General features: G+C 54.0%; 5 protein-coding genes across 5 annotated transcripts; 2 read left to right on the plus strand and 3 right to left on the minus strand.

The window, feature by feature from the left end:
- Window positions 1-4,249: 4,249 nt before the first annotated feature.
- INS49_011489 (uncharacterized protein) lies at window positions 4,250-5,576 on the minus strand (the record flags this gene model as incomplete). Its single annotated transcript, XM_043172204.1, has 2 exons — window positions 4,250-4,289; window positions 4,348-5,576. 2 exons carry the CDS (start codon window positions 5,574-5,576, stop codon window positions 4,250-4,252), a joined length of 1,269 nt encoding a protein of 422 aa, XP_043023949.1.
- Window positions 5,577-7,481: 1,905 nt separating this feature from the next.
- On the plus strand, window positions 7,482-10,079 carry INS49_011490 (uncharacterized protein; the record flags this gene model as incomplete). The annotated part of the gene is made up of 1 exon (XM_043172205.1): window positions 7,482-10,079. The coding sequence occupies one exon, from the start codon at window positions 7,482-7,484 to the stop codon at window positions 10,077-10,079; it is 2,598 nt and encodes an 865-aa protein (XP_043023950.1).
- A 750-nt stretch (window positions 10,080-10,829) lies between these two features.
- INS49_011491 (uncharacterized protein) lies at window positions 10,830-12,183 on the plus strand (the record flags this gene model as incomplete). The annotated part of the gene is made up of 3 exons (XM_043172206.1): window positions 10,830-10,967; window positions 11,055-11,368; window positions 11,445-12,183. The coding sequence occupies 3 exons, from the start codon at window positions 10,830-10,832 to the stop codon at window positions 12,181-12,183; spliced, it is 1,191 nt and encodes a 396-aa protein (XP_043023951.1).
- A 100-nt stretch (window positions 12,184-12,283) lies between these two features.
- INS49_011492 (uncharacterized protein) lies at window positions 12,284-13,335 on the minus strand (the record flags this gene model as incomplete). The annotated part of the gene is made up of 3 exons (XM_043172207.1): window positions 12,284-12,725; window positions 12,793-13,241; window positions 13,294-13,335. The coding sequence occupies 3 exons, from the start codon at window positions 13,333-13,335 to the stop codon at window positions 12,284-12,286; spliced, it is 933 nt and encodes a 310-aa protein (XP_043023952.1).
- A 4,554-nt stretch (window positions 13,336-17,889) lies between these two features.
- Window positions 17,890-20,999, minus strand: INS49_011493 (uncharacterized protein; the record flags this gene model as incomplete). Its single annotated transcript, XM_043172208.1, has 4 exons — window positions 17,890-18,162; window positions 18,191-18,699; window positions 18,977-19,592; window positions 20,160-20,999. The coding sequence occupies 4 exons, from the start codon at window positions 20,997-20,999 to the stop codon at window positions 17,890-17,892; spliced, it is 2,238 nt and encodes a 745-aa protein (XP_043023953.1).
- Window positions 21,000-22,394: the final 1,395 nt, after the last annotated feature.

The raw sequence follows: 22,394 nt of genomic DNA on the forward strand, positions 1-22,394 counted from the left end.
TCTTGGCTTCTCGCACAAGCTTTTCCCAAGACGGGTGAGACGCCAAGGTTGGGCGACGGCGACGGTCCTCGTCCCAGTGGCGCATCTTACTTATACCTCCCAAGAGCCACCTTGGCTTTGTTCTCCCCCCCCCCCCGGGGGGGCATTAGTGTGCAAGCGGTATGGCTTGCCAGGATGGCACGTGGAGCTCTATCTAGGTAGGCCATCATGGAAATGGGTATAAGTATCGTGATCGGCCCTTCGCAGTCTCACCTCAGATCATGTGGCTGAACACTAGAAGCTGGGTCCTTTGTCGTGACTTCACATGCATCCAGACCGGTTGGTTCGGATGGGTGTGGGACGACGCAGGGATAGCATCGGTCCGGTGAGATTCGTTAGTGCTGCCATACGAGCATGCTCCTGGGGAGCTGAACACAGTCAGGCAAAGATGACACAGCCCTACCCGCACGCGTTCCCAAGAATCCGGGTTCGGTAACAGTATCTGAGACATACCGCCCAATGGCAAATGGGAAGAGAAATGCAACGTACGATCTTGCCCACTTGCATTCCAGTTGTGGTTGTGCAACATTGACGGGTGTCGGGATAGAAGAAGACATTTGAATTAAAATAAAGCCGTATGTCCCTGCACAGGGCTATGCAGTACCCAGGTGGCTCACATGCTCTGCTGTTGCCAAGTGTTTGGACCGCCTGCAAACCGACTTGGGAACCACGAAGCATTCGACGACATACGTAGGCAGACTTCCAACTATTAATCTGACCATCGTCATTGTGAGCGACGGCGCAAAACGCTTGTGCGTTCAAGTCATGATCGCGGGGGATGATGATGGAGGGCGGACAGCGCACCAATGCAGCCAACCTCCCAAGCTGACAGAGCATGGAAGAGGAGTCGAGTTATTCTTGGGACCATTACACACCACACCAGCCATGCGGCTGGAAATATGTGTAAAGCAGGTTATAATGGCGGTCTTGCTTATCCTCACACGCAATAATTCCTGATCCGCATCCGAAATGGTCCGCTACCCGACACCGGTAAGGCAGCGGGATCGAGGCTGAGATGACGTGCAACAGAAGTGGCTGCACAGCATTCAATAGATACATGAGAGACTGCACTTCCAAAATAACACTGCGGCTCGTTACAGGCCAATGAACGTGGAAACCTTTGCGTCAAAGGTCTGTGGTACCAACCGGGCCATGCCCCCCCCCCGGAGCACGGCGGCGGAAGGTAGGCAAGAGAGGACAATTCGCGAAAGTCAACGCAATTCTAGAGTCGAGGTTCGATTCTAGATAGACCACACAACAGGATGATCGATGCTAAAAGATTCTTAGACTTCGTGACCATTTGAAAGCGGAACAACTAGGTTGAAAAAGATGGGCGAATCGGAGGCCCAAATACTGTAAGACGGCGAAGAACGGCCAACGTATCAGCCCTAGATGCTCAGCTGGCCGGCTGACGAGTTTACGAAACGAGGAACATCCTGGACGAGTAGAATGCTTTAGGACCGAATGAACCGAGGTTGTGACCCTTCATGACGTCTTCTTGTTAGCTGGCTTCTTGTCATCATCAACGGCCAACCTGTGGTGGATGAGTTGTGCTGCACGGCTGCCTGAATATAGTCGTCGATTAACAAAGACTCTGTATCACCCGTGGCCTAAGATAAGGGAACAGATGCGCCTCCACCATACCTGATGCTCAATGTCCCTCCGTCTCGTTCCATTACTGTTGACAGGTTCCAAAATTGTGCTGCTCGCCAACATCATACCAATTGCCTAACAAGGATTATGCCACAATCATGCAGAGGTATTCATTCAATATCCCTAGCTACAAGGAGACATAACAATGGCATTCAATGGTGTGGATGTTCAAAAGTCAAGGCCGCCCAGTCGCTGATCTGGGAACGTTCTCATAACGGATACAGAGCTCCAGTTGTCGAGCCCCGCGGGACGTCCGTAGCCCAATATCAGGTCGCAGTGGCAGGCCTGTTGCGGAGCAGCGCGGAAAAGGTAATGACGGGCTCAGCCAGAAGCACGTGCAGTCAGCATGGGAACTGATCGCCTTCTGGGATCGTCTCGTGACTGCCAAGTATGAGTCGAGAAGGCGCATGTCCCGACGTCTGAGGTCGCACGTAAACTCGCGCGTCTCATGAGCGACTTGGCGCTCTTTATTGAGCTTGGAGAGTTGGCAGAAGGCAGAAGCTTGATGGTAATGTCCGGGGTGCCCGAGCTAGATGCCTCGTTTCCGGTCGAAGAGAAGTGACTGAGAGGTGTGGCGTATCTTTCTACCGTGGAGCCGGTTGACTCCTTCGCTCGTGTCGTGTCTGGGTAGCGAATTTGAAGAGCAGGGGTCTCCGGTGATCGAATCTGCACGAAGCTGGCCTTTTCCTCAACAAAACTGCCGGTGTCACTTGCTTGAGAAAGTTCAGGTTCTGAGCACCCATCATGCTGGAGCATGACGGTAGCCATTTGTTCAGCCAAGCTTAGTTTGGGTTGTGAGGTGGCGGAGTTGTCAGGAGTTGATCGTGTCTTTGTGTCCATGATTCCCTTCATCTCATGGATCTCGGATTCCAGGGCACGAAGCTCTCGGTACCCACCCGCTGTTGGCAGAATCTCAAGCTCTGGATACTCCAGGTCGCCAGCAATCTGAATGCTGCTCCTTCGCTCTCCACGAATCGACCTGTCTCTGGATGGTGTCCGTGGACGACCAGGAATGAGCTTGTTCAGATGTGACTTGAAAGTATGAGAGAACTTGTCTGAGAAGGTGCGGGCAATACCTTTTTGACATGGCGGGCCATCTTCTATTCTGTCCGTAGCCCAAGCGATATTTCCTGACGCTGAAATGTTTCTCACGGCAAAGTCCCTCGGCTTGACCTTGTCGTTGACCCCAGCAGCTGCATTACGCTCGTCGCGGTTGAATGAAGGGAACTTTGCCCAAGATGCAGGTGGCATGTTCATCGTCTTGTAGCGGGAAAAGGATGCAGAAGCGCGTTCTTCTCCCTTTTGTTGGATTTCACGCTCTTGGGTTTCGATTTGGTAAGCCCATTCTTCCAGGATAGTCGTAGATCTTCTGAGCGACTCCTTGACAGCCGCTTCGCCGCCATGTTCTGGATGTGCTTTGCAGAGTGGAGAATGCATATCAGACCTAGATGAGCTGAGACTTCCGGCTCCTGAAGGTTGTGGGGCTTTAGGTACTACGGCATGGTCGCTGACCGCTGGAGACAAGCAACTGGCAGGTAAGTTGGATGATGTACTGCCTCTCGGTGATCTGAATTCTGATTCTGCCCTCACTGCTCGCTTCCACAACTCAGCCGTATCATCGCCTTCCCTCGAAGACGAGAAGCCGCGGAGCCGCCGAGATCTCACGCTACCGGTTGCAAGCACATGACTTGTGTCACTGGCCTTCGTCCCGCTCTTGCCGTGGACAACATCAGGCACCTGAAGATGCCCGCAATCCAAGCCGGTCTGCAAAGAAGCCTTGTTATGCAGAGCGGACGTGCGTAAGGTGCGTGTGCCGGCAAGAGCATGTCTAGAACTGTTGCCGTCCAACGTCTCAATTATTGCGACTTTTCCTCTCTTAGGTGCGTTCAAATGGAGCTTTGATAGCAGAGACAACCTGTTGTTTGAACTTGGATCACTATCGTGGTCGAAGATCTCCCGAAATTTACTCTCTACGGGATTGAAGGATCCCTTCCTGAGATGAGAGTTTCGGAATCGCTCTTCCACGTTTTGAAGAACAGCCTCTCTTCGTAGGAAGCTCGAGGTTTCAGAGCCAGCCTCGATGGTCGCTCGTCGGGAATCAAGGTTTGCGAAACACGTGGGTGAGCCTCCCAAAGGAGGAGCAATTGGGCTGTTTGGCTCGTCGGTATCTTGACTCCTGCCCGCCAGACCAGTCCCTGTTGATGGAATTCAGTATATACCTCGCACGCGGTGGAAAGAGAGCACCCACATTTGAAGGATGGAAGCCTCAGTCCAGTGATACCCCTGCGATGAGGATGCGGCGGTATGGCTTCACCCGGGTCGGTTTGAGCGTCGTCGACCGCCGGTGGCGTTACCGACCGCCGTTGAAGGTTTGGCTCAGGGCTGACCAATCTGGGACCCGAAGGCCGCGCGGAGCAGATGGCATACAGAGGGTGAGATTGGCCTTCGTCCTCCTGCGTCGAGTCCCGGCTTTCGTGGACAGGACGCATTGCAGTTTCTAACGACTGTCTTGTCGTATCGGCACTGTCATGTGAGTCCGACGGCGAGCCAGTGAGACTCAGAGGTTGATTCGTATCAGCATTACGAAGCCGGCCTGGCTTGGTTGGCGTCTCAGTGAGCTGATTCTCGGGCTCATCTTGAGGGCTTGTCGTGTACATGCAATTGTGCTCCTCGGATCCGATCTCACTTTGGGGCTGGGATGTGGTAGAGGCGCGAAACGGCATACTCTGAGTGCGAAGCCACAAACCAACTGGCGATTCGTCTCGAATCAAGGACTTTGAGGCCGGTATTCGACTGTAAAGAGAAGAGTCGAGCGAGGGCTGGCGCGAATGAGGTATCAGCTTGGTATTCGAGTCGCGAACGCCCAAAGGCGAGGACTTGCTCCTTGGACGCGGGAGGGAAACGTCGTCCTTGAGATCTGCCGTGGAACGAGTGGCGGGAGTGTTGGCAAGGGGCCGGAAGAGCGTAAGTCTCTTGTCAGGGGTGAAGAGATCGGCCAGCTTGTCCGCACTCAGTGAGAGCCGCCAAGACGCAAGTGACGAGGCGTCATGGAACACTGAGCTTCGGACTGGGAGGAGAATCGGGGAGTTGGGTATTTCAGGTAGGGAACTGCGCTCGCGAATACCAACGTGACATTCAATGTGAGAGGCCCTCGAGTCGGCTTCCATCCAGTCAGGCTCACTGGCCACAAGGCTTGTCGGACGGTGATTCTCATTTTCGAATGACCTGCATGTTGTCGATACCCTTCTGGATGATAATTTTGACGCAGGACGCCCTTCCACCTCGCCCGTCTCCACCACACGAGCCGCATTGATCGGGGTCAGCTCCTTTGATTTGTGACTTTCATCCACAGTGAATTCGATGGTGTCCCGGGGACCGTTGCCTGGAAGAGCGGCCGGGCCAGGCCCATGCCGCTGAGGGGTGGATAAACGGCTGGGAACATTGTCGACCTCGCTCTGGAGCTCCTCCTGGATCCTCTTTCTCATGAGCCGCTTCACCTCTGCCCTGTGGGCGATCTGTTCCTCGGTCTCACTCTGCCGCTGGAGGGAGTCCTGTGACAGATGGCGACGGATGCGTGACTTGACGGCCTGCAATGTGCTGGTGCTTCTGTTTCTGCTTTCGTGAGCGGGGTCCTCATCGACATTGTCGTCGTCAGACTCGTCGACCACGAGTTCACCCAGATGTACTGAGGCGTCTGTGGCGGCTCCAGGCAGGGGGTTGGTCAAAGATGACCTGGCGAGCGTGGAGCCCGGCGAAATGGCAGAGGGGTGCAAGGCCGGGGCCGGGAGCTTAGCAGGCGGAGGAGGGACGGGCAGGCCAGCGTCATCTTCAGCCTGGGGCCGCTTCCGTGACCGAAGCTTGCCACAACAACAGAGAATGGCCATTTCTGACCGCCAGAGCTGGGACCGGAGCAATGATGCTTGTGGAGTTGGAGTCAATCTGAAGACAACCCGGATAGGAGCCGGCCAGCAGAGGCACAATGCGATGAATTCGGCCCAAGCAAGGGGCAAAAGAGTGTCGAGCCCGATGCACCAGGGCCAAGGGACGTGGGACTGTTTACACTGAGACAGCAGAGAGTGAAGCTCGTTGAGCAGGCCATAGGTAGTGGGAGACGAGCCTCCCCCCGGTCTGAGGGAAGGCACAAGCCCGAGAAGAGGCAGGCAGAAACAGCTGCGCGCTTTCCAGCACTTGTGGAAGGCACAACCCCAGCACACGTATTCACCCACCTTCTCGAGCCATTGTGGAATGCCTCGCCGTTTCCCACGGCATCTTCATCGCCGCTCTGGACCATGGATTCATGCGTCTGAAGCCATCACCAGCGCGGCATCCACGCGCCATCCGAAGGCGAACTGAGGTGGAATTGTCCCGGCCATATTGTTCCTTTGCCAGCAAGAGGTACTGGCCGCACCTGCCACGCCACTGGCATCAGGTCCAAAAAAGGAAAATGAACAAGCGGCTGGTGGTCAGGAGATGGTGGGCTCGGTATCGTGAGTTCCCTTCATTTCAGGCGGTCCTTGATCTTAGCGGCAGCCCGTATATACGGGTAACCCCCCATACCATTCTCTGAGCGCGGAGCGCGATCCAATCTCTGAGCGAAGCGGAGCGTCACTCCCCACGACCATTTTCTCCCCGCTTACGTACATATCGCGCCTGGAAGCTTCGTTGTAGGTGGACTCTAGTTTGCATCTTTGACGCTGCAATTGCAGTCGACATGCACCCGCTTGGCTGTCTCGATCGAGAAGTGACTGCTAACTGTCGATGCTGGAAGCTGGAAGCACACACCACCGTGCGAAAATGTGACAGTCGTCAATTTCCACTATCCTTCATCAAGCTGGCTCTTGGTCATCTTGATCGCGGCAGTCGACGCGTCAGGCCGTACACTCCACGACTTGCTTCCTCGTAGCTGTTCAGATCGGATTTATGTCCAAATACGCTTGCATACGCGTACTGTACATGCATAGACTGTCGAAAAGCACTGATAATTCGCAGCGCCAGATCTGGTGGTTGTGGTGACCAAGTGCTTGAGTCTCGGAAACCGACCTAATCGCCGAGCCTTGGCATTCCTTGGACGCTATTTGGTTCTGGGATCGCTAGCAATGCTCGCACTGACAGCACACGCAGCATTGTAGCCACAATTTTAGCAAGTTGAGAATTGAATGCTTCTCGAAACATTTCCTTGAAACGACAGTAGTCCCGGCCAAAAAGACCGACCGGCTGTGTCATCGCAGCCCCAACGCGTCAGCCAAAGGGCGTGCACAATCGACGATCCAAACGATGACGGCAGGCCACAGTTCAAGTCTGGTAGCGCAGGGCGGCCTTGGCCTCCAGCACCCAAGTACTTAATGACCAGCTCGCAGCTCCGAGTGGTCCGAGCAGAGCGTGGGCTGGCTCCGCTCCAAACTGCTCGCACCGATGCCACAGCCTTCCAGAGAGGGCGTGGTCCATCCCGACTTTTCTCCCAAATCTCAGTCGAGGCCAGAGCCTAGACGATGACATCTTTCCTGCTGGTGGCCAGACTGCAAAGCCCCAGCCTGTGTGATAAGCCTATCACGTCCTCGCGCATCAATCCTCTGCGCACTCTGAAGGCCCGCTCAATCGGTGGATGAGGCCCGCTTGCCTGATTCCAGGCACTGTCTCGGGGCGCCGGATGGGTGGCTAGAGCCACCGTGCGAGCACTAAGCCTTGACTGCGTCGTACCACTGCCCGCCTGAGTTGAACCTTGGGCCATCTCGGTTTCCGCGTAAACACCTCTCGGCTCGCCGACACGCCCGACCAGCCCACACCCAACAATGTCCGAGTCTGCCAGAGCTGACTCCGAGGCTGCCCACGGAGACGATCACTCAACACCCAGCTCTCCCGGCGGCGACGGGGACCACTCCGAGGACAAGAACGGCGACCAGCCGCCGCGCAAGAGACAGCGAGTCCGTCTCTCCTGCCTGGAATGTCGCCGGAGGAAGTTGTCGTGTGACCGCGGCTACCCGTGCGAGAGATGTCTCAAGTCAGGCACGCCCGACCGCTGCACCTACGAGACCCGGCCAGGTGTCGCGCCGCCCCCAAAGCCCGCCGGCCTCCAGCTCTCTCAGTATGATGGCCGCCTGTCCTTGTCCAACGACAACCTCGTCCGCAAGGACAGCGCCCGGGACTTTGACCGCATACGGCGGCTGGAGATCGAGGTCTCCCAGCTCAAGAACCTGCTGTCGAAGCAGCTGAGCAATGATGGCAGCCTCACCGTCGACGCCAACTCCCAGGCCGCTACGAGGCCCGATCCAGATCTGGTGCCGGAGCACAAGCTCCCCGAGTTCATGCAGTATGGCCACGACGCCGGCGACGAGATGCGCTTCTTCCGAGGCAAGGAGTTCCGGACTCGGTACTTTGGACCCCACAACGCCTCCATGGCCTTCAGCCAGTTGACGGGACTGTCGCCGTTCATGAAGGAGACGGCCGAAGAATGGCTCAAGCCGCTGCATGTGGCTGCCCGGACCAAGGACCGGGACCAGAGGAAGGTGGCACGAGAGGCCAAGTTCAAGGCCGCCGACCTCGAGCTCGAACAGCTCTTGCCGTCCAAGATGGAGACGGACATGCTCACCTCGCTATACCTAGACCAGTTCGAGCAACTCCACCGTGTCGTCCACATCCCCAGCTTCAGGCGCCAGTACGAAAGGTTCTGGATACCCACCGAGGTACGACCCGCGGCGCATACCGCCCTCGTCCTCGCCATGATGGCCGTTTCAGCCTGTATGCACAGCAACTCTTCGTCACCGCCCAAGTTCACCGGGATGGTGTCGTGCGCTCATCAGACAGCCGAAAAATGGATCTGGGCATGTGAAGAATGGCACAGGAAGCAGAGCCATAAGCACCGCCGCCTCATTCACTACCAGATAGCGCTCCTCTTGTACCTTGCGAAGAGGGTCAACAATGTGAAGAAGAAGCGCTTCTGGACAAATTCTGGCATCCTGACACGTGAGGGCATATCTTTGGGCTTGCATCGCGACCCCGACGCGATGATCGGTGCGAGCCGAAACATCTCTGTCTTCAATCAAGAGATGCGAAGGAGGCTGTGGGCAACAATACAGGAGTTTGACTTTCAGGCTTCGTTCGACCATGGTTTACCTACCATCGTCAGTTCGCTTCATCTAGACGTCAAACCGCCCAGGAACATCAACGACGACGAGTTCGACGTGGACGTGACTGAGCTGCCACCGTCTAGGCCGGTCTCCGAATACACTGGCTCGTCCTTCCAGCACCTATGCCGGCAGAGCCTGCCCCTTCGGCTAGAGCTGAGCAAGCTTTTGTCAGGCCCGCCCGACGATCTCGACTACGAGCAAGTAATTCGCTACACGAATGAGATAACACAGGAGATCGACGCGCTTCCGTCGTGGGATACATCGGCCAGCATGGACGAACAGGAGTCACCGAAACCACTCCTTGCATATACACTCCTCCACGTGCAGTTGCGACAGTACATCATGCCGCTGCATCAGCCATTCCTGCGGATGCGCAAGGTCAACTCGAAGTACCAGTTCTCGGAAGTCATGTTCTACAATGCGGCACGGGATATGGTCCTCTTGCACGACAAGCTGACCGAGTTTGGCGTGCGCACACTGAATTTCTTGCGCGAAGACGCGCTCACCCTTGCTCTGAACTTGACGAGCGTCACGATGCTTCAGTCTCGCGGGAGCACAAACATGATTATGGTCAACAGCCCACATACTCTCAAGCTGCTAGACCAGTGCCTCCAGATGAAAGAGGACAGAATACTACGGTGTGGGAACAACGAGCCCTGGGGTTACAGCATCATGTGCGCGGCCTACGGACTGCTGGAGACGCACCTGGGGATCAAGGACAGCCAGACGGCCAAGAGCTCGAGCGCGGAGAGGTTCATCAACCTGCACTACCGCCTGCTTGCAGGCCAGGAGCCGCCGGTGCTGGGACCCCAGCAGCAGCAGCAGATCGCCGCCGCCCAGGCGCAACACTCCCAGCAGGGCGGCGGGTCCAACCTGCAGGTGCGGGCAGAAGGGCCGAGCCTGCTAGAGAGGGCCAAGACCATCACGCCCTACCTGCATCCGGGGGTGTCTGCTGCCGCTGCTTCTGCCTCTTCTGGGGCCGGAGGAGGAGGAGGAGGTGGAGGGGTGGCAGTCAGTGGAGGGGGAGACGTGGCCGGGCTGCCGAGCACACCTTGGTGGCTGGCCGCGGCGGATCCCACCGTAAGTCTACCTCCCGATGGGCCCGGGTCTTTGGCCGGGCCTTCTCCGGAACGTCGTAGTAACCGCGACCCCTCACAAATGCAGATGCAGCCCCAAGCGCCGCTCAACCCCGAGTTCAACATGGAGATGCTTGGCTTCAACTTGAATGAGCTGTGGGCGGTGGATACTTGGGACGCATATTAGATGAGACAGCTGTTCTGTCATGTACTACGTCAAGCGCTTGAGCTTCTGACGACGAACTAATGGGTGGATATAAGGCAGTGGGAGAAGGCAAAACAGGGTTATCGAGTATATAAGTTGAGCACATTGTCCAGATACCCTCCTCTCTACAGTATTTGGTCTGGCTCAGTCGGCCTGTGGGCGGCATGAGCAATCTCCAGAGCAAATTTATGAATATTCTACAATCTTAAAAGCATGTATCATTCTGCCTAGTAGCGTAACAATGCAGCCGAATCTAGAAGGGTGTCGCAGAGTGTTCGAAGGCAAAGCCTTGAACAAGGAATTGTGATAGTCACAGGACGCGGAGCCTTCCGAACGAACGAGGGCCGTGGTCTGCAAGGTCGATGCAGGGGAGAGGCCAGCAGCCGTGGGGATCCGCCTGGGCAATCCGGGGTACTGCATAGTGGTGGGTCGACCCGAAGTGGGACCGTTGGCCAAGGCAAGCAGCATGGGATCAGCATTGCGGCGCATTGAGAGACCAATTGACAATTGTGCAGTTGAAGCTCTCTCGCTTGACTCTGTAGGGAATGTAATCGAATCGTCATTGTAAGGGAGCCTACAATGCTACCGTCTCCAAGCTCGCGACGCCGGACCCTGCAGGCGGGGCACGGATGAAACACGAAACAGCACAGCGCACTGCTGGCCAGAGAGCATCTCGAACGGCCACCTTGGCGCCCTGCGTCACCAAAGATGCCATAACAGCACGCCGCGACGATGCCATCCGCGTACAGATTACTCGCAGGCCTCGCAGGCCTGGCGCCAGCGCTGGCACTGGGCACAGGCCAGAAATTCAAGATTGTCGACGGCGGACGGTCCTTCGACCGCTTCATCACAATATGGCTCGAGAACCAGGTGCGCCTTTCCTTGCCTCGCATCCTCTGCCTCTTACTCCAGCCCGCGCAAAGATGGGTGCGTTACTGACAGCCCGAGCAACGCCAGGACTTTGACAAGGTCGTCAAGGACGCCCATTTCGCCGACCTGAAGAGGGAGGGCATCTCGCTCACCAAATTCTATGCCCAGACCCACCCCTCGCAACCCAACTACATCGCAGCCATTGGTGGCGACTACTTCGGCATGAACCACGATGACCACGTTCGCATACCGGAGAACGTCTCGAGTGTGGTGGATTTATTAGACACAAAAGAGATTTCCTGGGGAGGTTACTTTGAAGACCTCCCTGGGCCTGGATACATGGGCCTTGCGAGCGAGGGAAGCACGGGGAACGGAACATGGGATTACGTTAGGAAACACAAGTACGTTTCCACAAATGCGCTTCGACGGCCTCCGTGTCGCTGAAGGTAGCCGATAGACTGACCTCTCGACCTCTAGCCCCTTCGTATCCTATGACAACATCGCCAACAACGGGACCCGCCTCTGGTCCGTCGGCTCGTTCGACGACTTCAAGCGAGACCTGGCAACCAACCAGGTGCCGCAGTTCGTCTTCATGTCGCCCAACATGATGAACGACGGGCACAACACCACTCTTGAATACGCGACGTCATGGGCACACCACTTCATCGAGCCGCTCCTGGCCGACGGCGTCTTCAAGGAGCGCACCCTCATCATGCTCACTTACGACGAGAGCGAATCATACGAGATTCCCAACAAGATCGGGTCCCTGCTCCTCGGCAATGCTGTCCCTGGCGCCTTGAAGGGCTCTGAGGACGACACCTACTACACACACTATTCTATACTAGCAACACTGCAGAACAACTGGGAGCTACCCTGCCTAGGGCGATACGACGTTGGCGCCAACGTCTTCCAGCACGTCGCCACCTCCACGGGCTACCAGAACCCCGGCGACCCGGACAACTTCGCGGGTATCAACAACAGCGTATCATACCCTGGCGCCTTCCACACCGACCCCACGAAGCGCAAGCCTATACCGCCGCCGAACCTGAAGCTTGTGGGTGCCGGTGGGCTGCCGGTGCTTGAGCAGGTGTATAATAAGTGGCGGTTCCACGAGGACGACTTAAGCCCTTACGATGGTTCTGGTGAGGCCTTTGATGGGGCGACGTACTTGCCTGAGTATTTTGCACAGGAGCCGAATATGGTCCTGCCTACGTGATATATATATGTGGACCAAAATAAAATTTACATTCTGTTCTAGGATCTAGGAAGCTTCGACATTGTGCAGGAATGTGCATGTAGGCAAGCAACTGAGCGCATCAAGCCATCAGCAACATGAAGCCCGACGTGAAAGCAACAACCACCGTCGAAACAACGAGTGCAACAGACGCCAGCTGCGGGTTCCTAGAGTTCGCTGAAGCAGCCGAGGACGGAGACGAAGTGGAAGACGACGTCGGCGAAGATGTACCAGTAGCCCCAGCGGTTTCCGTAGCATCATGGACCAGATACAGCATCTCTACAGCTGAAACGCCAATATAGTCCTCTACAGGGGTCTCAAGCGTCATGGTCTCGGTTGTGATAGTGCCGGTCCCCGTGACTGTGAATGCCGACCCGGTTAAGGTGGTGCCCCAAATGCTGAGAGTTGTGTTGACAAAATCACCGCCGGCATCCCCAGCCACGATCCTCCTGCAGTACTCCGGGGGGACGCTATAGGTTGGCACAAGAGAAGTGCATCTCCCCAAAGGGTCGGCAGTGAATGAGCTAAGCCCCCGAGTCTCGTCAGTAAAGGAGCACCTGGAGAGAATGAAGACGTAAGACCGAGACGCACCTTGGGCAACACAATACAGCCGCGTCACCATCGTCCATCCCAGCCAGAACGACATTCGGGCCCACATTCTGGACGTAGGAGAGGTCCTCATCGTCGAGCGGCGAAGGGCTAGCAAACCCTACGCCGGAGCTCGTGATGGAGCCTCCCTCGGTCTTGGTCGCAACGCCGACGGTGTCCCAGCCAGACGGGCAGGCCAGGCCCGGGGAATAGTACCCGAGCGTGTAACCCGTCTGCACCACGTCGGTGCCTATCGAACTGTAGTCCTCGTCGAGCTTTGCGCCTGACGGCAGGCAGCTTCCAATTGTTGGGTAGGGTTGGTCGCATGAGATGCCCACGGGCACGACTGAAGTGGCATTGGTGTCTGAAAAAGTCCATCGCTGTCCGACTTGGACGTAGGAATAATCTGTCGAACAGGACGGTGGCGCCGTGTAGGTCGTTGTCAAAGGACCCTGGCCGTTGTCAGTGTGCAGGACGCCGAACGTCTGTGCCAATTCAGCTTACAATGTTGGTCACAGTCCATCCGGACACGAGAGTCGAATGCATGATTTGAGCGAGTTGTGAAAATGAAGCTTGGGTTTGAAATTGAGAGCACACGTCAACAAAGGCAGAGAGTTGTGCCACAAATTGTGAGGTGAAGCGGAAAGGATCACTAGATGGGCGGTCGAGGGAAAAGAAAATACACAATTGTGGAGGCCAATGAGCGCTTAGCTGCTCCTTCGAAGCAAATTGTAGTTGAAAGCGGGCTAGCATATGCAGTCAGACATCCGCCTGGGCAATTCAACCTTATTCCAGGCAGATACGGCCCTATTCGGTTAGTACGAGGTATTCCTTCTCGAAGCGATCCTGAATGACAGGCAGGATTCCCCTGGCCCCTGCGTTCTGCCTCTCTTTCTTTGATGTTGCCGATCCTTAGCCAAGCACACAATGGTCGTCCTGCCCAGCCTCTAGGCTCACTGTAAGCGCATCAGCTGCCACGTAGCAATGGACGCGTAGCGCGCCACCAGCGTCAGGCCCACCGAGAGAAAAGCTGAGATGATAATCAATCCCAACCTATATGCAAGCATTAGACTCAACTTGGAGGAAAGGCCATCAGGTGACCTCAATTACTATAATGGTGAATTTCATGGATTCTTAGTAGGAAGAACAAGCGTTATGAGAGGCAATCAAATGAAGAACATCACCTACCTATCAGCCTTAACTCGTGATAGCTCTGATCTAGTCACGCTCGGACACAAATGTCACGATATACTGGATATACTGGCAAGCTGATGGCTCCGGCCCAACGTAATTCATAAGATGAAAGCTCATGAAAGTACCCGTCCCGTATTGGTCCCTGAGGATATGGTCCCATTTTGATGCCCTATTTCGGAGAGCTCATGTGCATCGTTACAATTATGCGGGATGCAGGTGGTTAGCATATGGCCTCTAATCCGAGAACGGAAGCAATGTATCGATTGTTATCTGGCACCTTCGACCGGTTGCTGGAAGGGACTCCAAATATCGGTGCGTGGCTAAGCTGAAACATCATTCCGGTAGGAAAACCACACGGGATCGGGCATTCTACCCGTAACAAGCTTGTGCTCTATCATTTTTAAGATCATGTATGCCTCGCAGACTTCCTGCAAGCTGCAATAACAAAAAAAAAACAGCTTTTAAGAGAATGACAAGGACGGAAAGCCTTTGAGCAAGTTGTCCACGTCGACTCGTCCATGGCTGCTTGCGTTGAAATTGCTACAATGAGGAGGACGCCGATATCAAACCCGGAATATAGCCTTTGACACTCAACGGGGTTGATGGGTCTGCACTTGATTTGGATCCGTGATACAACCACTTGGCAATAATACCCCTGAGCGGAAAGGTATCCTCAATCTTGAGACAGTCTGAGTACGACAAGGGTTCGCTGAAGTCATACCATGATCCAACTTGCGTCCCCACCATAGTTTCCACCGTACGGTGGATTACGTTGAGATTCTGGAACGCAAGCACTGGCTCAGTGGCCCTCGAGCTTCTCCTAGCTTCGTAAGACGACAAACGTGGCAATGCAAGGCTCAAAAGCAGGTAGCCACCACTGGAACAACACAAGATGTCTGAAGATCAATTCTCAACTTGCAACGTTTCCGACCCGAGGGAGTCCAACATCTGATATCTTGTATGTACGAAGCAGCGCCGAAGTTGCAAAACTTCTCTTCGTTACAAAATTCAAATTGATACAGTGCAATGAAAGCTTCCATGCTCATGGGAACTTGTTTTCATCCCCAAGATGCCTTGATAAGATGACCGCGGGAAATAGCTGGCTGCGAATGTTTCGTATATGGTTCGAGAAGGGATCTTTGCTTCTCTGAGGCAACTAGTCAATTCCACTCAAACGATGTCGAGGATTGCACTGAAAATTCTCCGGAAAAGACTATGCGGCACATCACAATGTTGAACGAGGGCTTGATACCGCACGTTGTCCATTTAGTGCGCCAACACCAGCGTCCTCCTGCCCAAACAAACCAAATCATGTTCTGAATGTACAGACCGGACCGCCGAGGCCTATGTGATCTCAATCGATCCATTTGGTGTCCTATCTTTAAGCGTAGCTGGGAGTGACCCGAGCTTGCGAGGGGCGCTCCCGGCTGCGGTTGAGTTCATAGTACGTCTATGATCCTCGAATACCCTAGTCCAGACTCGGCTGCTGGTCGATTTGTCATGGCTTCTTGAGTATCCTAAGGAGGAGTCTAGCCTCGTACCACCATGAAGTGACTGGCCTGTCCGAGCACTTCGGTGTCCGGCGATCTGGGAGAGGGCGGATTCCGGGCTGCTCGCGGGCGCTGGGCTTTCTAAGAACACATGTACGCCGTTTAATCCAATTCATGGTAGCGTACGACGCAGTCACTGAGCCCCAAGTGACGCGGCGTTCCCGTCACGTAGTGCAAGTCCGGTTGCGTTGGAGGTGATGTGGCAAGGAAACGTGCTCGGAAAATCAACGGATGCACGAAATGTGGGGAGCCGAAGCAAGCATAGGTCGACTTTAATGCATGCATATAGGCTTTGCACGACGATACGGCCGCCCATTGGTAGTCCTGAGACAGTGCACACATGTGTGCTACATTGAATGTGGGATCATGGACCGGCGGGATCGACGCATAGATTCCGGTGCACCCCTTATCTGCGTTCTCCTAGATCCAGATCTCTTTGGGCGGGCCTGGGCCATTATAACGGATGTTTTCCTGCAGTAATACTCGGCAATACTGGCATGCCGCCCATAGGGTTTGCCGGAATGAGGTCATGCTAGGCCCACAGAGGTGCCTCAACGGTCTGTGCTACATACGCGCTGTGCTGCACGAAACAGGTGGATCTTATCGTATGACTGTCACAACATGATCATAGTCTTTCCAAATATGGTCATACAAGCTTCCAGCCCGGTCGACTGATGGTCCAACAAAACGCCGGGTCGGACGGTTTCGTTCTCGAAAGGACCGCCGCGATGGTTTCAACCACAGCCCCTTCGGCTTGCAGAAGCCACTCCGCAACTGAATTGATATCAAGTACATATACTGCTCTCTTCCTGGCCATTACAGCATGATCTTTTCTAGCAGAAACAACACTCATCGATCACACATCAAAGACAACCAAAACCAACAAATCTGTCCACCTCGTCTACACAATTTTCAAGGCTCTACAAAGAACAAAAACATCGCAGAAATGAATTCCCAAGTCTGGCAGCCAACTCGTCGCGTTGTGGTTCAGACCGCTCGCTCTGCCCCTTCCATCTCCCGGGGTGCATCATCCGCAACGTCAAACCAGTCATTCTACCAATACGCATCACACGGGCTCCGCAAGCTTGCCAGGCAACGGCAGGAAGTCCGAGCTCCTGCGGATTGGATGAGCCTGATCCGAAATGCTGGACGTGGTCTCCCGATGTAGGTATTTGGTCTCTACTCCAAATCTGGACTGTTACACATGGTTTGCTGCAGATGCGCTGACACTTAAACAAAGATACGTTCCAGCGACGGCGGCTGCGATATTCTGGCCAGTTGCTGTCATGAAGTACGCGGAGTCGAGAAACAAATGAGGACTCGGAGATTGAGCGATTCATTCAGTGCCGGTTGATGGACTGGTGACATGGAAACGCTACCGAAATCCCGCCCAAATTGAAGACCGGAACAATGGATCTCTCAAGGAGGGACTTGAACATGGCCCTGACTCGGAACAAAGTGCCCGGTTGCTCCTATCGGTGAACCCAGGGGCCCCAGAGTTTGGCGAGTTGCGGAACGGTCTTTCTCTCATGTTGATTTCTGGACACATCGTTGAAGTTGGTCTTCATACCATTTCCTTGATGATTTGCCTTTGGGGCTGGACCCGAACAGGCCACGGAAATTGAGGAACTCCGAAATTTGCCATTCCAGGATAGAAGCTGCTCGGAATGGTTCAATATGGACAATCAGACACGGCACCTGCAGCTGCAAACACGATCATGGCGTGTCGTTAGCCAAAAGAGGCGACTCAGACAGCATCGTGAATACCTAGGTAGTCCAATGGTAGATGACTCGAGCAAAGGCGTGCATGACAGAGACTTCCGGGTTGATTCTTCGCAATGAGACCACAATGTGCTTCTAGTCGCCTATCGGGACTGCAGCTCGCCGCTGTCGCCGTCGACAGGTCGTAGATGGTACCTCACCTCGTGGTGGCCGGCCGCGTCGCTGTGTCCTTAGCCGGGCAGTCGGGCCGGCAGAAGAGTCACTGTTGGAGACCGGCGTGTCACGATGGCAAGTGAGATATAAAGCACAGCTTTACATAAAACAAGCCCGGTTTAGGAACGAAATGAACATGGGTATATGTCACGAGAAAAATGCGACTATTATGGGGCTGAATTGGGTATATAAATGGGGCCCAGAGAGCCCCCCTCTGTACGTACTTTCTGAGAAATTTAGAGCCTTCTTTTCCCTCGTTTTTTTCGTGTGACAGTATATTCTCCTAAAGTGTAGCCCTAAACTACCTGATGCTCTCTCTCAACTGCTCTACATGGTTTCTAAATAGCTGGGTTTCTACTCTTGCCTCTGCCTCTTCCTTGCCCTGTCTGTCTCATCCTCTGCCCCATCCGCTACCACCTCCTCATCTTTCATCGTCCTCATCATTATCTACATCTTGGCTACCATCGTCCGCTTCGCCGTTATCTATATCCTCATTCCGCATTTCATCTACATCCATCACATTGCTAGGGTCCTCCTCCTCAGCATCATCATTAGCGCCGAGTATGAAATTATACCCATCCTTCCGGTCATCCAAAGGCACCGTTAACGCCGTCCGCGTCTGCATACGGTGGAAGGTGACAACGTCAACTGGGTTCCCGTCATCGAGCAGCACGTAGTTGTGTGTGGTACAGGTCTGGCCATTCCGATTAATCCGGGCAAACAACTGTGACTCTTCTCCGCGACTCCTCAGGGGGTGAGGTAGCGATACAGTAGTTGCAGCGTATCAGGTTAAGTCCGGACCCTATGAAACTGATCGTGCTGATGAGTGCAATTGGATCGTCTTCCTGGCTGTCTTCCATGTGGACCTTGTTGGTTTTCCGTGAGAATGGCGCCATCAGCTTGCTCCGTAACACCGCGGACATGCCGGCTCCGACAAATGTAAAGTTGTGATTACGATATTTCTTAAAGAGAAACGTGATGAGTATGAAGCCCTGCCAGGCGTGTGGCACACAAATAACAGCCTTTTTCCTCAGTGGCGCGGCGTTTTTCGGCAGGGATTCATGACGCTCCCTATCTTGTAGCATCTCGTCAATTATCTCGCAGATCCTGGCGACCTTAGGCTGGAGCAATCCCGAACCAGGTCGCTGGCAGAATGCGTTTGGCACCATGTCCCAATATTCTGAACTCCTGACTGCATCGCGCTGTGTTGTAACAGCACTGCTAAAGATGTCTTGGACCTCATCAGAACGAAACTTTCTTGTTGGGGCTGTCCTTGCGTTTAAGTACTTCTGTGGCCATGCCCGGTATAAACCCTATCAGGCTTGTATCAATCTGAAAGGTGTTCTGTGCCGCACCGAGAGATGCATCTAGAACGAACATATAGTCTGCAAACTTTGGCTTTGGCCCTCTAGTGTTCTCTGGTTCCCTTCTCCAGGACCGCATTATCCCTCGCCACCGGAGCCTTAGGTATTCTTTATAGTTATTAGCAACCTGCTTCTGTACATTACCCATAGGTGTATTGAATCTGTGGATTCGTGGCTTTCTGTTATAGGTTGTTGAGTACGCAGGGAGAGGGTAGCCAAGGTAGTCGCCTGTGCTGCCGCGCTGGAGTAGAGGCAGGACATCTGTGTACCTGTGGCAGGCCTCGTCGTAACGTCTGAGCAGGTTGTGGGCCTCTCTTTTGTCGTCGTCAGTCAATTGACGCCCCTCCTTAGCAAGGTTGATGTTGTCGTCAATGCGGACCTCCTTAGCCAGATCTATAAAGTCCTTACTATGAAGATCTAGATCGTGTTTGTATCGAGCAAGAGTGTCTTCGCCATACCATTCCCCCATCTTTTTGTGTATAGCCAGGTCTTCAGCCAGGTTGAAGTCTTCAGGGCCATTAGAGATGGGAGTGCCTGACATGGCAACAACATGGACTGGCTTCTCGGCTAGTGTCATCAGCCCTTTGATGACCACCATGGCGTTGTGATCCAGTGACTTTGTTTCGTGCATTTCGTCCCAGACAATGATACTAGGTTGATGATAGAGCTGTTGCACCTCCCCTTTCCCAAGCGCTAAGGCGGTGTCTGTTAGGCAATTTGTGTTTGCAACCACAAATATGTTACCAAGGCCACCGTCATTCTGTGGTTCAGTAAGAAGAAATTTCTTAATCTTCACTTTTTTCTGATTTTGATCCTGCTTGTTGAATACATTAAAAGGTTTGTTGTTGTGTGGCAGACGGGCTGTAGTGCTAAGAAATTGCTTGATCTCGTCGGTCCATTGTTGTACAATACCATTTGGGACAATGGCCAACATATATCCTGGAGCAAAAGAGTGAAGGTCGACATTACGCAATGGCGAATTTTTGATACATTGGCATATAAACCCATACTTGGACAATGTGTCTGCGGTACACTTTTCGTTGATCTTGAAAAGAGGATGTTCCTCTTCGTGGATGTGAAGGGGTGGGTCTTCACTTGATGAGAGGTTCTTTCGTTCGTTCTCGATGGCAATTGCGTTTGAGAGTATCATGGTGACCCTAACCATGAGTTCCACAGCCTCATAGGTCTTACCTAGGCCAGGCATATCGGCTAGGTAATGCAAGATCCTCTTACTATCCCCCAACACCCATCCTGTGGGGTATGTCTGGTGTGGGTCAAGTCTTATTCGGGAGTATGGCGGCTGATATGCATGTTCTGGCACTCTTACATCACGTCTGTTTGTCTCAATCCCGGCAATCTGTGCATATAGGTTATGAAAGCGCTCGTCGTGACCGCTCCTCCGTCGGTTGAGCCCTTCGCCAAATACCTGCTCAACCCGATCTTCAAACTCGGGCTCTTCGAGGGGCACCACAAGTTGCGGCAACACGGTGTTTGGGGCCTCCTGAGGGGGGCTGTCCCGCTGGGGTGTGCGGAGCAGGGCGTCCTGATGACTGTCTTCCCTATGCGGCGGCTGAGGCTCCGGCGGCCGCTGTCGAAACCGTTGGGGTGGTGGGGACGGTGGTCGAGCATCGCGCCCGGCAATGTCGCGGGGGAGACTGGGTACGTTGGGATCATCAGCCGGGTGCCTGTGCCCGGAGGAAAGATTGGACTCGCTGACAGGCCTACCCTCGGGAGAACCTTTTGGTTTTGCCAGAAAACGAAGAAGAGGCGGATAAGTCATTGACGGGTCGTCTCCTGCGTATGGAACAGGAATGCCCCCAAGGTATGTGATGGCCAAGAGGAGCCTGCGAAACGACTGGGCGTCAGGAATCTCAACAGACCCGGCGCCAGCATACGCCTCAAACCAGAGGCCGTACGGTGCAAGCCCCCTGGGCCCCGTGAGCTGGGTCTCAAGCTTGTTGAAGTCATACTGGAGCACTGGGCTCTGGGCAGCCGCCTCTGGGCCCTTCTTGACGATCTCCAGGACATCAAAGGCCTTTGGTACCACCTCATCCTGTGAATAAACACTGATGTATAGCTGATCCAGCCTGGCCTTTACAACTGACTTTGCAAGGCATCGACAGTATGCCCATTCGGGGCCTGCAGCTCCATGGTATGCCCGATCCATACTGCAATATAAAGTGTGTAGGGGAAACCAGACTGCAGGGTGCGTGTATCCTCGTGTGGTGTGGGGTGCTTGAATTGCCGCTATTTGCTGCTACTTGGGGGGTCTGCAGAGGGGCTTAAGTACTGCCTAAATTGGATGCCTCAGGGATCCACAGGTGTTCATCAATTAAAGCGTCAATTATGAGACCACATAATATGTATTTTGAAGCCTATTGTCTCCATACAAGCAAATAGCATTTGAAGCAGACTAATGGGGGACAGCCAAGCACTTATCAATCCAGTAGTTCGTAATTACAGCTGGGGCTGCTTGAGGAGTAGTATCCTGAGCGGGAGCAAAGGCGGCCGTGTCTTTGAATAAAGGTGGCTGCAAACGTCTCCTTGGCTGCAAACATCTTCTATGCTCCGTCCGTTCAACACCCCCCCCCCGGAAAATGCCACAGTCACCTTACTACCAAATAGATATTACATCCCTGTCGCAAGAACTAAGGCCCCAATTACTAAAAGCAGCTTGATCTGCAGTGCTTAAAATGTACAGATAATGAGCCAGATACGCATAATTCAGTAGACATTCCTGGCCTGGTCTCCTCCATTTACCATTCTCATCCCACTATGCTCACATAGTTCCCTAGTGCACGACAACTACTGGGCTGTTCAGTGGTTGTATACACAAGTTGAGCCAGTGCAGCAGCGGTGCGAATGTTGACTCACGGTGCTACCAACACTTTGTCATAATTCAAGCATCCGCCACAGATAGAGCGAATCAGATGGAATCGTTGTCTTCCATTGCAGGACCATGAGGACCACCTCTGTGGGAAATTCCACGAGTGCTCTCTTGCCCCTTGTTGATACTGACCAGTCCGCGGGCGAGATGGGCACGAACATCAATGTCGGAGTTCAAGGGCCCAGAAAGGGCTGTGCCAGCCAGAGTGGCAAAAAAGAAGTGCGAACCTCATTGTACGGCCGAATGCACAAGATTGTAACGATTGTAAGAGAGCAGATGTTTTGTGCGCTGCAGGGAAAGGACAGCCATCCTACAGGTACTGCTGGATTCGGCGGGTTGACCTGGTATATATATTCTGCATAGCGTCTAAAACACGCACATAGCAAGTATTACCATGGGAAACTAGCAGATACGAGCAGCGCATGGGTGTGGCACAAGATTCCTTGAAGTGAGTGACCTTCAACACCTCTGACTGAATGAGGAAAGTGGCCCGGGCCACCCACAAATGATGGCTGCAGGTTAGGGGTACAGTCATTGCTGCTTAAACAGATTCCACAACGTCAGACTAGAATTCTCCAAGTAGTATGGTTAATCAGATATGCTTGTCTGCGAATCACCGCGGGTTGGGGACATTATGCGATATGGCGGCCTGGAATGAGGTGTCACGGCCGCATA

The sequence above is a fragment of the Diaporthe citri genome (genome assembly GCF_014595645.1).
Source record: "Diaporthe citri strain NFHF-8-4 chromosome Unknown scaffold_5, whole genome shotgun sequence".
Classification (NCBI taxonomy): Eukaryota; Fungi; Ascomycota; class Sordariomycetes; order Diaporthales; family Diaporthaceae; genus Diaporthe; species Diaporthe citri.